This window comes from Cydia amplana, chromosome 4, assembly GCF_948474715.1.
Source record: "Cydia amplana chromosome 4, ilCydAmpl1.1, whole genome shotgun sequence".
In the NCBI taxonomy this organism is placed as follows: domain Eukaryota; kingdom Metazoa; phylum Arthropoda; class Insecta; order Lepidoptera; family Tortricidae; genus Cydia; species Cydia amplana.
Window position 1 is genome coordinate 1274168 of NC_086072.1, and position 18325 is coordinate 1292492.

The 18325-nt window shown below is 42.9% G+C and overlaps 1 protein-coding gene and 1 long non-coding RNA gene across 2 annotated transcripts in view; one reads left to right on the forward strand and one right to left on the reverse strand.

Annotated features, from left to right (window-relative positions):
* LOC134663122 (uncharacterized) overlaps positions 1-18325 on the forward strand; it is a 407475-nt gene that overhangs the window by 326774 nt on the left and 62376 nt on the right. The gene's annotated exons all lie outside the window — the stretch shown is intronic.
* The window catches only part of LOC134663099 (kinesin-like protein KIF13A), a 247270-nt gene that overhangs the window by 39303 nt on the left and 189642 nt on the right, over positions 1-18325 (reverse strand). The window contains exons 6-17 of the mRNA XM_063519432.1: positions 16072-16319; positions 14995-15142; positions 13414-13593; positions 12574-12673; positions 11794-11942; positions 10397-10634; positions 9483-9626; positions 8973-9083; positions 7983-8206; positions 2861-3010; positions 2152-2313; positions 921-1037 (exon numbers count right to left, since the gene is read on the reverse strand). Coding sequence (XP_063375502.1) covers positions 921-1037; positions 2152-2313; positions 2861-3010; positions 7983-8206; positions 8973-9083; positions 9483-9626; positions 10397-10634; positions 11794-11942; positions 12574-12673; positions 13414-13593; positions 14995-15142; positions 16072-16319 — 1971 coding nt within the window. The remainder of the gene's footprint in view (positions 1-920; positions 1038-2151; positions 2314-2860; positions 3011-7982; positions 8207-8972; positions 9084-9482; positions 9627-10396; positions 10635-11793; positions 11943-12573; positions 12674-13413; positions 13594-14994; positions 15143-16071; positions 16320-18325) is intronic.

Genomic DNA, 18325 nt, shown 5'->3' on the forward strand with positions numbered 1-18325 from the left:
TCTGTGCTTTCAAAGCTATACTTGGTCAACAAGATCTTAACAGTAGAAAAAGGCGGCATTTTGAAAAATGTAGGCGCGAAGGGATATCGTACCATAGAAAATTTGAATTTCGCGCCTTTTTTTACTGACAAGATTTGGTTGACCAGCTATAATTACCACATCTTCGTTACAACGAAGCATTTTCGCTACATACCGGGAAACCCACGTTATCGGGTACGTAGCTCTACAATTTGGAGTGAACGAGTTAACGATAAAGAACTGATTGTACATAATTTCTGGTCTACATAAGCAAATATAAAGAAAATGAGACTCTATGGTCTGTATGTGCCTATAAATAAACATACAAAGTTTTCTCGATTTCACCAGGATACCATCATCCGATACTGACACGATAATGACAATGAGATCAACAGTGAAAGATTAAAATATCCTTTTAAAAACATTGCAAATTTGTCCCAACGTTTTTAAAAAAAAACCGGCCAAGTGCGAGTCGGACTCGCGCACGGAGGGTTCCGCACCATCAACAAAAAATAGAGCAAAACAAGCAAAAAAAAAACATACAAAAAAACGGTCACCCATCCAAGTACTGACCGCGCCCGACGTTGCTTAACTTCGGTCAAAAATCACGTTTGTTGTATGGGAGCCCCACTTAAATCTTTATTTTATTCTGTTTTTAGTATTTGTTGTTATAGCGGCAACAGAAATACATCATCTGTGAAAATTTCAACTCTCTAGCTATCACGGTTCGTGAGATACAGCCTGGTGACAGACGGACGGACGGACGGACGGACGGACAGCGGAGTCTTAGTAATAGGGTCCCGTTTTTACCCTTTGGGTACGGAACCCTAAAAATCAGAACATAGTATGAAAAAAAAAATGATAAAAATTAAGTTTTATTTATCAGAAAATTCGAAACTTACCTGCTGAGTAGCAGGATCCGAAGGGTCGTCATCATCTCTCATGTCTCCGGAACTATCTGAAGCCGCCTCGCATATTCTATCTTGTGGGAATTGTCCCGCTACTCTGCTGATTTCCACCTAAGAACAAAACACATATGATAAATATAATCAGCATGAAATCAATACATAGTATAAAACAAAGTCCCCTGCCGCGTCTGTCTGCCTGTATGTTCGCGATAAACTCAAAAACTACTGTAGGGATTTTCATGCCGTTTTCACTTAAGGAAGTTAGAGTGATTCTTAAGGAAGGTTTTGGTGCATAATTTGTAAAGGTTTTGTGTAAATTCGTTGAACTACCCGTGCGAAGCCGGGGCGGGTCGCTAGTAGGTTATAAATAGTGTATGAGCAACATGAAATAGGTTATAAATCCTTGACATATCATGACTTTACTACTACCGGAAATTTATCAAATAATATTAATGTAAGTAATTTTGATTTGCATCAAAATTTTGAAAACATTATTTTCTTCTAATAAACAGTCACAAAATATGGCAATTATTTTATGGCTAGCTCCAACGTAAATGCAAACAACTCTTTGACCGAAGCGTAGCGAAGGTCTACGTTTTGACTCGGGGATTTTGCTTTTGTATGTCCGGATGTTCTCCTCTACAGGTCACAATTCTCAGCCGATTCTTGTGAAATTTTGTGACCAGATTCTATGAGTAAATCAAATTTTTTTGTCGATCCCGTTTTTGGAAATTTTCAAAAATGGAGTTGTGATACCTCGCGCTTAAACAAATAGTCGTATCGATATCATAAGAGTATTTTCTTTTTGAGACGTATTTACATAGTAAATGGCAAAAAATGCAGAAAAATTGTATTGCTGGTTTAGGCGGTATTTAGATATTTAGTTTGTACTCGAGAATGAGTAGCCGAATTTCGTCAGCTTAGCTAAGACCTATCATGGCGCATTTTGTAAACAATTACTTTTTTTGTTTGCACACAGAAAGTCTGGGTTCGATCCCCAGTAAGACATAACTTTTTGTATTTTTTTTTTTTTCACTTAAACTTCGTATTTTTTTTAATAAATTAAAATTTTGTATTGTTGATTGATCAAACCGCTGTGTGGCGCTGTCATCGTGCACGGTCCCAATAAGCTATGCTCGCGAGGTCTACAGCTCAGAGCCACTAGTATACAGATTTTTTAAATTACTCTCACGCCATCAAATGTAATGTGTGCTTGTTTGCCTACCTGTAGTCTGCCCGCAACCTCTCCCTGCTGGCTGATGATGGGCGTGTGATAGTCGAGTGTGACATCATGGAACAGCGCTTCCAGAAACACGTTGGCGACGCCGATTAGGTTATGGTTTTCCTGGGACTCATAGAATGGGTCGATGGCTTTTTCGGCTGGAGGCTGGGAAAACACGAATAAATCTATTAATTGGTACTTATATTGTTGGAGCATCCAGTCAGACTGTGACGTAATTTGGTACTATGGTCTTTAAAACTAAAGGAAAGTCGTTTTAAACTACCGCCTGACCCCTTAAAGCTTAGACCATACATAACACTGGACTAGCCTTATAAGTCGTATTTGCAGACAAAATTGTCTGCCGAATTTTGCGGGGAGGTGGGGAAATAACAGATGCAAGAAATCTGTGAAACACGAAGAGACACACGCACATATGAATAAAAATTAACACATTCTCATTTTGACGAACACCAACATAACACACATGGAAGTCTTGATACGATTTTTGCACATTTGTGCAAGGTTTTTGACAGAGGGGTAAGTTACTGAAAGGCAAGTCCAGTTATCTATGGTCTAGGCCTAAAGCAGTTGTTTCGTTTTCGAACTGGGACCGTTAGTTCCTCAAAAGCTCACAATAGTTTTTTTGTAATAATACCTTCCAACACTTTGTACGCGGGGTATCTTGTTATTTCTATCTACTGCTGTAACTCACCTCATCCCCGTCACTCTGCAGGCGGCGCCACTCATCATACATCTCCCTCATGTCCACCAGTTTGTTGTCAAGCTTCTCCATGGACCACACCTGCCCGCCCCGCCCGGGCCGTTTCACCATGATGGCCGGTTCTGAGACGAATGCGCCGCGCTGAAAGTAAAGCGAAAAATAAGTAAAACAATAGGGATGATGACACATGTTGAATTTTATAACAAAATCTAGTATAATAGATAGCAAACGAGCAATTTATCACAATATTGTAGATATTAAAATAATATATGGAAAAATTACAAAAATACAGGACCTGAAAGTTTCAAAATTTAAGTTTTTTTTAACTTCCAAAAACGATAAAAGTAAGGGTACCATTCGATTCCTTACTTTTCACCAAAAAAAATATTGTATAGCAACTATATACATAAACGCAATATTTCACGGACAAAAACGCAATTTTCTTGTTTTGTCCATACTACAACGTGGGCGATGACGTCACGGCCTCTGGCCGTTTTGTATAGGGCGTTTCGCGAGTGAAGTGCGACTGTCGGACTTTGACTACAATTTCTGACTTTTGTGTTACTTTAATGCAATGGGTCCCATATAGACATTTGATCCTAAAAACAAACCCGATCGATTGATACCATAAAAAAAATTAGTCATGTAACCTATTATAGATAGATTTTTATTGGTATTAATCATACACTGTCAGTTACATATTTAACAATAATTCGTTACAAATGATAATTAATAGATTTAGATTAATATGTCAATAAAATTAAATAATGTCAACAATTCCATAATTAGCAATAATAGGCCACGTTGGCTTGTCTACAGGTAAAATCGCCTTAACTTTACAGGGAAAATATTTAAAATCACGGTGACGGTCAAGTCTCCAACCTATTCGTTCTTTGACTGTAGCGAAGCTCTGGTTATGGAACACATGCGATATGTAGTATACGTCTCGTGCCGTCCTATTAGGAGGAAGCTGCAGCGTGACACTAAACCGCGTGTTCCTCCTCATCTCCTCAACGAGGACGTTCGCCTCCTGCACTAGAGCGTTGGCGCGCAATATGTCGGCCTTAAGTCGAGGGAACGTCTAAAGGTGTCGTCTATGTAGAAGTAATCGTCTTACCTTTCTATTAGGACTCAAGTTCTGCGGCGGTATTCATAAGGTGACACTGAACCACGTGTCCTTCCTCGTCTCCTCGGCGAGGAGCAAGTGTCTGAACGTTTGAACGTGTTATATCTTTATGTATAAGTAAAGTCTTACCTTTCTATTAGGACTAAGATTCTGTGGCGGTATCTGCAAGGTGACGCTAAACCGCGTGTTCCTCCTCATCTCCTCAGCGAGGAAGTTGGCCTCCTGCACCAGCGCGTTGGCGCGCAGGATGTCGGCCTTGAGGCGCCCGAGGGAACGTCTGAACATGTCGTCTAATTCGTCTATGTATAAGCAATCGTCTCACCTTCCTATTAGGACTAAGATTCTGCGGCGGTATCTGCAAGGTGACGCTAAACCGCGTGTTCCTCCTCATCTCCTCAGCGAGGAAGTTGGCCTCCTGCACCAGCGCGTTGGCGCGCAGTATGTCGGCCTTGAGGCGCCCGAGGGAACGTCTGAACATGTCGTCTAATTCGTCTATGTATAAGCAATCGTCTCACCTTCCTATTAGGACTAAGATTCTGCGGCGGTATCTGCAAGGTGACGCTAAACCGCGTGTTCCTCCTCATCTCCTCAGCGAGGAAGTTGGCCTCCTGCACCAGCGCGTTGGCGCGCAGTATGTCGGCCTTGAGGCGCCCGAGGGAACGTCTGAACATGTCGTCTAATTCGTCTATGTATAAGCAATCGTCTCACCTTCCTATTAGGACTAAGATTCTGCGGCGGTATCTGCAAGGTGACGCTAAACCGCGTGTTCCTCCTCATCTCCTCAGCGAGGAAGTTGGCCTCCTGCACCAGCGCGTTGGCGCGCAGTATGTCGGCCTTGAGGCGCCCGAGGGAACGTCTGAACATGTCGTCTAATTCGTCTATGTATAAGCAATCGTCTCACCTTCCTATTAGGACTAAGATTCTGCGGCGGTATCTGCAAGGTGACGCTAAACCGCGTGTTCCTCCTCATCTCCTCAGCGAGGAAGTTGGCCTCCTGCACCAGCGCGTTGGCGCGCAGTATGTCGGCCTTGAGGCGCCCGAGGGAACGTCTGAACATGTCGTCTAATTCGTCTATGTATAAGCAATCGTCTCACCTTCCTATTAGGACTAAGATTCTGCGGCGGTATCTGCAAGGTGACGCTAAACCGCGTGTTCCTCCTCATCTCCTCAGCGAGGAAGTTGGCCTCCTGCACCAGCGCGTTGGCGCGCAGTATGTCGGCCTTGAGGCGCCCGAGGGAACGTCTGAACATGTCGTCTAATTCGTCTATGTATAAGCAATCGTCTCACCTTCCTATTAGGACTAAGATTCTGCGGCGGTATCTGCAAGGTGACGCTAAACCGCGTGTTCCTCCTCATCTCCTCAGCGAGGAAGTTGGCCTCCTGCACCAGCGCGTTGGCGCGCAGTATGTCGGCCTTGAGGCGCCCGAGGGAACGTCTGAACATGTCGTCTAATTCGTCTATGTATAAGCAATCGTCTCACCTTCCTATTAGGACTAAGATTCTGCGGCGGTATCTGCAAGGTGACGCTAAACCGCGTGTTCCTCCTCATCTCCTCAGCGAGGAAGTTGGCCTCCTGCACCAGCGCGTTGGCGCGCAGTATGTCGGCCTTGAGGCGCCCGAGGGAACGTCTGAACATGTCGTCTAATTCGTCTATGTATAAGCAATCGTCTCACCTTCCTATTAGGACTAAGATTCTGCGGCGGTATCTGCAAGGTGACGCTAAACCGCGTGTTCCTCCTCATCTCCTCAGCGAGGAAGTTGGCCTCCTGCACCAGCGCGTTGGCGCGCAGTATGTCGGCCTTGAGGCGCCCGAGGGAACGTCTGAACATGTCGTCTAATTCGTCTATGTATAAGCAATCGTCTCACCTTCCTATTAGGACTAAGATTCTGCGGCGGTATCTGCAAGGTGACGCTAAACCGCGTGTTCCTCCTCATCTCCTCAGCGAGGAAGTTGGCCTCCTGCACCAGCGCGTTGGCGCGCAGTATGTCGGCCTTGAGGCGCCCGAGGGAACGTCTGAACATGTCGTCTAATTCGTCTATGTATAAGCAATCGTCTCACCTTCCTATTAGGACTAAGATTCTGCGGCGGTATCTGCAAGGTGACGCTAAACCGCGTGTTCCTCCTCATCTCCTCAGCGAGGAAGTTGGCCTCCTGCACCAGCGCGTTGGCGCGCAGTATGTCGGCCTTGAGGCGCCCGAGGGAACGTCTGAACATGTCGTCTAATTCGTCTATGTATAAGCAATCGTCTCACCTTCCTATTAGGACTAAGATTCTGCGGCGGTATCTGCAAGGTGACGCTAAACCGCGTGTTCCTCCTCATCTCCTCAGCGAGGAAGTTGGCCTCCTGCACCAGCGCGTTGGCGCGCAGTATGTCGGCCTTGAGGCGCCCGAGGGAACGTCTGAACATGTCGTCTAATTCGTCTATGTATAAGCAATCGTCTCACCTTCCTATTAGGACTAAGATTCTGCGGCGGTATCTGCAAGGTGACGCTAAACCGCGTGTTCCTCCTCATCTCCTCAGCGAGGAAGTTGGCCTCCTGCACCAGCGCGTTGGCGCGCAGTATGTCGGCCTTGAGGCGCCCGAGGGAACGTCTGAACATGTCGTCTAATTCGTCTATGTATAAGCAATCGTCTCACCTTCCTATTAGGACTAAGATTCTGCGGCGGTATCTGCAAGGTGACGCTAAACCGCGTGTTCCTCCTCATCTCCTCAGCGAGGAAGTTGGCCTCCTGCACCAGCGCGTTGGCGCGCAGTATGTCGGCCTTGAGGCGCCCGAGGGAACGTCTGAACATGTCGTCTAATTCGTCTATGTATAAGCAATCGTCTCACCTTCCTATTAGGACTGATTCTGCGGCGGTATCTGCAAGGTGACGCTAAACCGCGTGTTCCTCCTCATCTCCTCAGCGAGGAAGTTGGCCTCCTGCACCAGCGCGTTGGCGCGCAGTATGTCGGCCTTGAGGCGCCCGAGGGAACGTCTGAACATGTCGTCTAATTCGTCTATGTATAAGCAATCGTCTCACCTTCCTATTAGGACTAAGATTCTGCGGCGGTATCTGCAAGGTGACGCTAAACCGCGTGTTCCTCCTCATCTCCTCAGCGAGGAAGTTGGCCTCCTGCACCAGCGCGTTGGCGCGCAGTATGTCGGCCTTGAGGCGCCCGAGGGAACGTCTGAACATGTCGTCTAATTCGTCTATGTATAAGCAATCGTCTCACCTTCCTATTAGGACTAAGATTCTGCGGCGGTATCTGCAAGGTGACGCTAAACCGCGTGTTCCTCCTCATCTCCTCAGCGAGGAAGTTGGCCTCCTGCACCAGCGCGTTGGCGCGCAGTATGTCGGCCTTGAGGCGCCCGAGGGAACGTCTGAACATGTCGTCTAATTCGTCTATGTATAAGCAATCGTCTCACCTTCCTATTAGGACTAAGATTCTGCGGCGGTATCTGCAAGGTGACGCTAAACCGCGTGTTCCTCCTCATCTCCTCAGCGAGGAAGTTGGCCTCCTGCACCAGCGCGTTGGCGCGCAGTATGTCGGCCTTGAGGCGCCCGAGGGAACGTCTGAACATGTCGTCTAATTCGTCTATGTATAAGCAATCGTCTCACCTTCCTATTAGGACTAAGATTCTGCGGCGGTATCTGCAAGGTGACGCTAAACCGCGTGTTCCTCCTCATCTCCTCAGCGAGGAAGTTGGCCTCCTGCACCAGCGCGTTGGCGCGCAGTATGTCGGCCTTGAGGCGCCCGAGGGAACGTCTGAACATGTCGTCTAATTCGTCTATGTATAAGCAATCGTCTCACCTTCCTATTAGGACTAAGATTCTGCGGCGGTATCTGCAAGGTGACGCTAAACCGCGTGTTCCTCCTCATCTCCTCAGCGAGGAAGTTGGCCTCCTGCACCAGCGCGTTGGCGCGCAGTATGTCGGCCTTGAGGCGCCCGAGGGAACGTCTGAACATGTCGTCTAATTCGTCTATGTATAAGCAATCGTCTCACCTTCCTATTAGGACTAAGATTCTGCGGCGGTATCTGCAAGGTGACGCTAAACCGCGTGTTCCTCCTCATCTCCTCAGCGAGGAAGTTGGCCTCCTGCACCAGCGCGTTGGCGCGCAGTATGTCGGCCTTGAGGCGGCCGAGCGAGCGCTTGAACGTGTCGTCGCGCTCGGCGGCCCAGCGCTCCACGCGAGCGGCGGTTGTTGGGGTGCAGGCTGGCATTTTTCCTGAACAAAGCATTGCAATATTACATGGTGAAATATACGATATTTTACAAAGTACCATTCCTTCAATATTGATTATACATTGAATGTAGTTAGTAAAAAAACACAAAAAAAAGCGGCCAAGTGCGAGTCGGACTCGCCCATGAAGGGTTCCGTATTTAGGCGATTTATGACGTATAAAAAAAAACTACTTACTAGATCTCGTTCAAACCAATTTTCGGTGGAAGTTTACATGGTAATGTACATCATATATTTTTTTTAGTTTTATCATTCTCTTATTTTAGAAGTTACAGGGGGGGGGGGACACATTTTACCACTTTGGAAGTGTCTCTCGCGCAAACTATTCAGTTTAGAAAAAAATGATATTAGAAACCTCAATATCATTTTTGAAGACCTATCCATAGATACCCCACACGTATGGGTTTGATAAAAAAAAATTTTTGAGTTTCAGTTCGAAGTATGGGGAACCCCAAAAATTTATTGTTTTTTTTCTATTTTTGTGTGAAAATCTTAATGCCGTTCACAGAATACATCTACTTACGAAGTTTCAATAGTATAGTTCTTATAGATTCGGAGAAAAGTGGCTGTGACATACGGACGGACAGACAGACGGACAGACAGACAGACAGACATGACGAATCTATAAGGGTTCCGTTTTTTTGCCATTTGGCTACGGAACCCTAAAAAAGAGGATTACCTTTATACTATCAAAAATAAGAATTACAAAAATTATGGCCATAAAATATGTATTTAATAAATAAATTCTTACCCAGTTTGAGCGGGTCGTAAGAATACGGTGGGTAGGGCGTGGTCGGTGACAGTATGTTTCTCAGCTGCTGGAACTGTCGCTCGTACTCTTGCCTTTGTTTTTCTAATGCCACTGTAAAAAGAAACGAAAATCAGTCAAGATTACTAATGAAATAGTCGCCTCTAAATGGTAATTGTGACATTTAAAGAAGTAATGTACTTCTTAATTAAATAACTAATAATTTTGCATAGGTACTTCTTTCCAGATTTTACGATTGCAACTGCCGAAAAATCCAGGGGAAACTAGATCTCATTGGGATTCATTCGGTTAACTCGCGGTGTTTTTTTACCGAAAAACGTAAATGTCAAAAGAAACTTCGTAGTCGAACCTGCAACCTCTGGTTTGCAAGCCGCATATTTTACCGGTAAGTTACCAGCGCTTACAATAGTACATGCAGTGTACAACATTGTTTTTATACTTGAGGTTGTTTTACTTTTGCATTCTTGATATTTAAAGTTCAAGCAGGTGTACCTTGTTTATCCTCCTCATGTTGCTTCTCGAGGCGCGATATGGCGGTCTGTATGGGGTCGTTGCTCAGCTCATTTAGCATAATCTCGTCACGCGCAAAGTTGTAGTCGATAGGCTGTGCGGGAGTTTGTGGCTCGGAGGCCGCCGCTAGAAGAAAGAAAAAATTAATAATAGTTACTGGAAGGTAAATATATCTTCAAACATCAAACAAAAATTGCTCTGTACTAGTACTGTTGTACTGTTGTTGTTGTTGTAATATTGTTGTGTCTGTGTGTACTGTTGTAGACTATAGGTACTTAGCCATAGAGAAATATGTAAGCTTATTTATTTTACTATAACTTAGCCTATGAACAATTGGAAAATATAAAAGTTAAGTGTAAGAGGCCGAGTTGATTTTGTTTTATTTAAAAAATGAATGAAACAAAGCCAATGAAATCCTGTACCCATTGGCAAGTAAAGATACCGAAAATTCATCTGTCATCAATAAGTGCTTCATTTACTAACCAATAGGTACCTTATGTTTAATTTGCCCTACTAACCGTAAACCTATCAAATGTAATTCATACCTCGTAAGTAACTATTTTTAAGGTAAACTAATAACAACGCAATAATAAAATAAACACGATCGCCCTACTTTATAAATTGTATACTATAGACACTGACACAGCAATACTTGGTTACAAAGTGTAAGATATCTCAATACCTATTTATGTCTCTTGTTCATGATTTTAATTTGCTATATTGATCATTATTCATTAAAGTATATTATCTCTTCGCCTGAGATACAGGATTATATTCCTAGTTCAGGCGCACGTAACAATGTACGTAATATGTAAAAATTCACGCATAATGTAACATTAGCAATAAGGTTTTCTTAATAAATTATTCTTATTATTAATGGAGATTACATTACTCACTTGTAGTCTTAGGACAGTTGACCCTGAAGAAGTGATGGTTCCCCCACAGTATTCTATCCGCATGTCCTAATCTGACCCTAGAGACCACAGGGGTCCCGTTGACGAAACAGCGCGCGGCCCCGACGGGTTCCATGTTAAGGCCTCCCCCCTCCAGGATTAGTTGGCAGTGGTGGGGCTGGATGCCGAGGCCGGAGAGTTGGATGTCGGCCGAACTGTCGGCGCCGACCATTGTTCGATCCTGAACAGAAATTGGAAGATTATGAACATACCCCGGCCGGCGAGAGCAAAAATGCGTCTGCTCCTAGTGCTTAATTAAATATCGACTATTCTATCGACATACGGATGTCGATAGAATAGTCGACTTTTAATTGAGCACAATTTTTTTTTTAAACTGAGCCATTAGTATTTGTTATTTATTTCAACTTGATACCTCCACGCGTTTCTAAGAATAACCCTAAAACAATTTTAAACTGAATAAATACAAACACTTGGTTTAAATTTTGTTTACAACAATAATTAATACTTCTGCATATCATAACGGTGGTCCAGTACATCGTGTTGTTTTTATCGACATCGACCAAAGTGTGTGTCCTCGCACTATTAAGCTGTCAACGCATTTTTGCTCTCGCCGGCCGGGGTATGATTGATTATGAAATAAGTTAAAGATTGTAGAAATTTTAAAGGGAGAGGCTTGGGGTTTTCAATTGTTTTATTGGTTCGAATCCGCACGAAGCGCTTTGCTTCCTCTTTCCTTATGCGCACTGCCAAAGAATGGAATTCCTTGCCGGCGTCTATATTTCCGAGCTCATATAACCCGGCAACCTTCAAATCAAGGGTGAACAGGCACCTTCTGGGCAGACTCGCTCCATCGTAGGCCACGTCTTCGCCTCGGCTAATCTGTGGCCATGAGTAAGCCCATTTTTAATAAAAAAATAAATTAAAAAAACCATGCCCCTCTTCCTTGAATCGGTTTTCTAATCACTGAAGGTCGTGGTCATAAGCGTGGTGGAAAACTAATGCCACGTCATAGGGGCTGTTCATAAATTACGTCTTCTATTTTTAACCCCTCCCCCCCCCTAAAATAATCCAAAAATCATGCCTCGAATGACCCCGTTTCCTCCTACGTCATGCTACCATCATCCGATGTCCAGACCCCCCCCTCCCCCCAATTTGAAATGACGTAATTTAGCCGTAATAGCCGCGAGTTCCACCTGAGAGCAAAGTGCCCCAATGTCGGCTGTAATATGAGGTTAGTGAATATATCATCATAGAATGTTTATAATATGTGTGTAGATAAAGCAGGGTATGTAACTGTACATAATTAGGCATTATGTAGCAGTCACATAAACTATTATTAAGCCAATTCTTAATGATTTCAATAATCCCTTGCTTTTTACCTTCAGATAATACACCAGAAGCTCGTTGAGCGAGGGGTCAGCGTTCAAGTTGACGAGATAGTACTTGTTCTTTTCCACTTGAATGCCACTCGCTTGCACGCTGATACCCATCTTCTCTAGGGCGTGCTGGCGCTCGCTTTGTACTCGGCCTGTAAAACAAACGATAATATTATGACATAATAATTGTATTTATAGCTGGTCAAGCCAAGCAGATCTTGTCAGATTTGATCAGATTTGAAAAATGTAGGCGCGAAGGGATATCGTCCCATAGAAAATTTGAATTTCGCGCCTTTTTTGCTGACAACATTTGCTTGACCAGCTATATAGTATAGGTATTTTAGGTTGGAATTGCACGGAGAAGAGATGCCGTAAACACAACAACAGCTGTCTATAGACATGAAACTGTCAGCGTTATTTCTAATTTGGGAAACAACTCTCATTTTATGCCAATGTGAGATACTTCACTCGTTCACCATTCGTTTCATTCGCCTTCCTCCAAGTTGCGAAAACTAGGCATCCATTTGGGGACATTTGTAACAATTTTATTATTCGTAAGACATCATAGAAGAGGGCAGCAGGCAATGACAGTCCACACGAATGAGGGTAGACCGAGCGCGGTCTACACAACTTTGATACCCACCCGCTATCTTCAGTTACCCGTGAACAAGATGCATGTAACTGCGTCGAAATATCGGGAGCTCGAAAACAATACTAAAGGTAATCACGGTTCATATCCCGGTCTATATAAATACGTCGAGTGGTGGAATAAAGGTTCCATACCGGTTTCAACTAGCTTCTCCTCCCATGTCCTGGACATTTCCTTCATCAGGTGTTCGCTCTGCGCCAGCTGTTCGTGCACGTCCTCACCCACCGGGGAACCCTGGAAGAACATGTTATTGATAATCAAGGAATTACGTCAGTAAAATATCAAGTGTCTTTGACAATGAGCCTTTGATGAAGCCACAAGGAAAGTCAGTAAAATATCAAGTGTCTTTGACAATGAGCCTTTGATGAAGCCACAAGGAAAGTCAGTAAAATATCAAGTGTCTTTGACAATGAGCCTAGGAAGGATGGAGAAACATTGCATGGTTGGCTAGGTTGATTATTTTGCAGACGCCAAATCTCTTATGCTTAAATGAGGGTGAAATCTTTTGTTCTTCGTTGACAACCGCGTGGTAGACGACTCTCTTCCCTCAATGCACATCGTGAAGCGTCATCAACATCTCTTCTAGACTTAACTTAATATACTTAACTGTTCCGTTAACTTACTGTGAAATGTTTAAGCATCACCTTAAGAGCCGCCTTTATAAACCCTCCAATGATTCTGGCGTTGGCATAGTTGACGATTATCTTCACTCGGTCCGCGTAGCGAAGTGTCTTTGTACTTTACTAACAGCCTAAATATTTCATGTAGATAATATTCACGTACCGTGGCATATTTAAGCATCTCCTTAAGTGCTTCAACCTCTTGTCTGAGTTCTCTAATAATCCTGGCGTTAGGATCTTCGTTGACAACCGCATGGTTGACGATCCTCTTCGGTCGGTCCGCGTAGCGAAGTGTCTCCTTAAACTTTACTAACAACCTAAATATTTCATGATATGTAGATAATATTCACGTACCGTGGCATATTTAAGCATCTCCTTAAGTGCTTCAACCTCCTGTCTGAGTTCTCTGATGATCCTGGCGTTAGGATCTTCGTTGACAACCGCATGGTTGACGATCCTCTTCGCTCGGTCCGCGTAGCGAAGGGTCGATAATGTTTCTTCGTAGTTGTCGGCTGCTGGGGATACTGTTGCCACCTGGAAATTAGGGAGGAAAATGTTATTTGACACATGATGAAGTGGCTAAGTGCATACTTTTGCTGTGATCGATTACGTCTATTGAAATAAGGGATCGTTACCGGTATAACTAACAATCAAATAATCACGTAGCATTCGAAAAATTTCTTTGATATTCTAGAATGGTATTTAGGTAAGGGCAGTGAATTATCAGATTACCTATAAGTGAAATGGGAAAAATATAAATTAACAACCGAGATACCGAAATTTGTATGAAACATATTATCGGCGGTATTCGGTCCCTGATTTAAATTCTTTAGAAATGGAAGGTAAAAAAATGTAAAAACACAGGTGTAGTATTCTTGAGACTGCGTTTAATTTAAGTAACTATTTTGCACTATAAAATTTTTGTACAGAACCGGTGTCTACATATTTGTATGTCCATATTCAGTAGCACTAGGCACTTTAGGAAAATTCCACAATATTTTCTTGGTTAAAGATACTAACTAATTCAATTGTCTGAGAGCCTCGTATATTTTTTACGTTGCAATAAAAGCCGTTACGAGTATCATGTTATGTACGTGTAGGTATAGGTAAGCTACAAGCTAGTGGCATAATGTAAGCTGCACGTTCTAGCTAGTATATTGGATTTGGTGATGGAAAGAATCCGATTAGGGATTGAATAAAGTTAGCTCTCTAAAAATAGCGTAGATAGGATTCAGGGTTCACCTTGAACTTAAGAACTTTGACTTCTAGCTTTGGGACGAGTAATAAAGTAAGGTGATATTTTGTTAGACCCTTTTATATTTGGTAACTTATTTAGCACTGAAAAATTAATATTTTCTTGGCAAAATTACTAGTCTTGTTTGAGATATTATATAAAATTCGTTTTTGTACGGGACAAGCGTTTTTTTTGTTGTTTCATCTCATATTAATGAATAGAATCTGGCGTTGCTTACTTAATTCATCTCATATTGACTTAGATCTCTTTTGATCCTAATACGAGAAATGTGTACCCAAATATCTCCACACATTTTTGTAACGTTCATTACGTTAGTACCGACTGTTATAAAAATAGTGTCAACCTTGCTAGGTAGGACCATGAACATACCGTTTCATCCGAACTCAGGGTACTATTGATCTCATATTTAATTACATAAACGGGTCTACCACGATATAGTTTCATTGTTTTTACCTTAACCCCGTTTGTGTAATTAAATATGTGTACAATGCGCGAGAGTTTAGACTGTTATACTTTTGATCTCTTATAATGATCGAAAGAAATCGTGATTTCAAAAAGAGTTAACACCAAATAAAAACATACTGTGAACCAAATGTTTCCTGAAATGGCTTAGAAAATTCCGTATTAAATTCCATGCTCCTATTATTTCCAATACTAGAAAATGTAGCTAATGTCCATACCATGACAGTTTTGCTGTTGCCTCCAAGGTTGTCCTTCAGCAACCAAGTGAGTACGGAGTCTCGGTACGGCACGAACTTGTCCTTATTGGGCTTGCCCGACGACTGGTCCGCTAACTTCGATATGACCAGCCCTAGCGTCGTTAATGATCTGAAAATATAAATATTACATTTTACTTCATTACCGTAAGAACAGAATGAATAATAGTTCTAGATACAGAAGGTTCACTCTCTAACAAAACCCGTCTATTATGATAGATATGACCGCTGGGTGGCGCAAGCGCGAGCAGCACTTATTTGTTAATATTAGATCCTTTTTTCCCCAGTAACTCCTGTCGTGGCGTCGCACGCAGCGTCCGTACTCACAGAGCGAGATTGCAAAATGAAAGACTCTAAATGAAAACCGTTACAAACAGTAAGCAAAGGCTTTTATTTGTAACACATCACTTACTTGTTCATATTAGATCCTTCCTTCAACCTATCGCCAACTGCCCCCGTCTTCACCGCCCGCTCCGACCCCGCCAAGTCCACCAGCGACAATCGCGCGACTTTTTCCCCAGTAACCCCAGTCGCGGCGTCGCACAACGTCTGCGTCAGTACCACGCTGAATACAGCGTGTGAGCGAGATGACTCGCTGTTCATGTTTTATAAGAAATACTTACTTGTTAATATTAGATCCTTCCTTCAACCTATCGCCAACCGCCCCCGTCTTCACCGCCCGCTCCGACCCCGCCAAGTCCACCAGCGACAATCGTGCTACTTTCTCCCCAGTAACCCCAGTCGCGGCGTCGCACAGCGTCTGCGTCAGTACCACGCTGAATACAGCGTGTGAGCGAGATGACTCGCTGTTCACGTTTTACAAGAAATACTTGTTAATATTAGATCCTTCCTTCAACCGATCTCCAACCGCCCCCGTCTTCACCGCCCGCTCCGACCCCGCCAAGTCCACCAGCGACAATCGCGCGACTTTTTCCCCAGTAACCCCAGTCGCGGCGTCGCACAGCGTCTGCGTCAGTACCACGCTGAATACAGCGGGTGAGCGAGATGATTCGGTGTTCATGTTTTATAAGAAATACTTACTTGTTAATATTAGATCCTTCCTTCAACCTATCGCCAACCGCCCCCGTCTTCACCGCCCGCTCCGACCCCGCCAAGTCCACCAGCGACAATCGCGCGACTTTTTCTCCCGTAACCCCAGTCGCGGCGTCGCACAACGTTTGCGTCAGTACCACGCTGAACACAGCGTGTGAGCGAGATGACTCGCTGTTCATGTTTGTGGCTGCGACTGTTCGGGACTTGTTGCCTTCGGTCATGAGGTTGTCGATGTCCTGAAAAGAAAGGTGACAATTAATCGGTGATACTTAAGATCAGAAACATAGAACTATACAAAAGTCGAATTAAAGATGTAAGAAATGGTAACTGAGTGGGATCCACGGAACACAACAGATGGCCGCCGGGGTGAAAGCAGACCTTAAAGACGATTTCTACACGGAATGGTGACTATAACAAACGACAGAACTAAAAAACAGAGAAACAAGTGATAGCTTTGCTTTGCCCAGCGGTGGGATACTTAAAAACCCGCCAATTATCTTTTAGGTTGTTCTTATACCCTGTGTAACCCTACATGTAGGATATGTATACCCTACCATTTTGCATAGAAACTATCATGAGAACCAATCTTATCTCATTAACGTTTTTTATTATAAACTATATCAGATACAATAGTATAGCTACCTTTATTTCTAATTAAGATCCAGATTAAGATCTAAATTAACTTTCATCCCTCGCCATAAAGCTATACTTATTTAGAAAATACCTAAACCAACCAATTAGAAGCTCATCCGTTGAAAAATGGGTAACATTAAACACGTCCTTGAGATTAATTACTCTAAGAAAACAAATTACGAGCGCGAATTAACGACACAATTTCAAATTAACCTCGAATTTCGCGCACAATTTTCGTGTAAATAACGCATATTGTAATGTAAAAATTTAAAAGTAAAATTTGGCAGCTGCAGTTTTTCTCCTTTGTCTAAAAAGCGTTCTCAATGCAAACACGCAAACCTGATATCGTAAAAAGAATCCGCACGAAAAAAATCGTGCACCTTTTCGTGAAAGCATTGTATGTATATCGGAAAACACAATACACACAAAATAAGCAATTCTATTACGAAGAAGTAAATTAGATCGGCGAGTGAATTTTCGAGTCGGCATATATATCTGCTCATTTATATCTCTGGATTCGGGAAAGGTAGAATATGATAGTAAATATACAAAGTGTATGTTGCGATGTGTATTACGGGGACGAGTTAATATATAAGACTGATAAAAAGAAAATACAAGTTGATTAGTTTCATTTGGTGTATTATATGTGTCGCAGGCAATTTGCCTTCGGCAATTTACAAACGTGAACCCGTTTGTAAATTGACGACGCCGTCTGTAAACGGCGGATTCTTACAATTTGCCTGACACATATATTATGCATAATACGCTTTGTTATGAACGCAATTTGTGAAATTAGTAGGTAATTAATTATTATTAAGAGGCTTTTACGCCCTACTGTTTAGCAAAAACCTCTCTACTACTTCTTTTTTCATTCATTACCGTCTATGGATAAACAGAAGAGTTTTGCTACATGTATGGGTGAAATATGTATCATTGGAAATTAACTGGTAACTCTTCGGAGTTTTCGGTAGGAAGGGAAAGGTCGAACGGACATCATTAAGGAACCGGACTAATTCGAACAAGACCGAACGATAACAAAACGGAACGACAGGTGCCACGAAAAGTTACGTGACTATTTCCATACATTATTTCGCGTTTCGATTGGGGTTTTCAACGATTGTCATCTTGGCTAAGCCCCCAGACTCCGTAGATAACATGACACGAAGCGATTCGATGGCGAAGCGATAGCGATTGTCACCTTGGCTAGGTCCCCTGGACGAAAAGGTCAAATGACAGGGCGCCTTAGTAAAAACTAGGTTATTTTCTTGATATTAGGAAAGACGAGGAGTACTTGTTTAAAAATTGCCATTGTTTATTTTATACTAGTCTCTATTTACTGAATGAATTCTAAAATATTCATAGCATAACTTGCTCCTACATCACATCCAATTGAAATAATTCCCGTTTCAGCCAACTTTAGTATTCAACAGACTACCAACTGATTTCGCCAACTGAATATAGACATTACCCGAGGATTTCGCATTGAAAAGTTGAAATACCTAAACTCAGCGGTTAACAAAAGCCTATTGTTTTTCTTGAATGATTAGCGCTTTTGAGGCAGTTTATTTTAAGACATACAAAAGGTTAACATACAAAATAGTTATTTGTA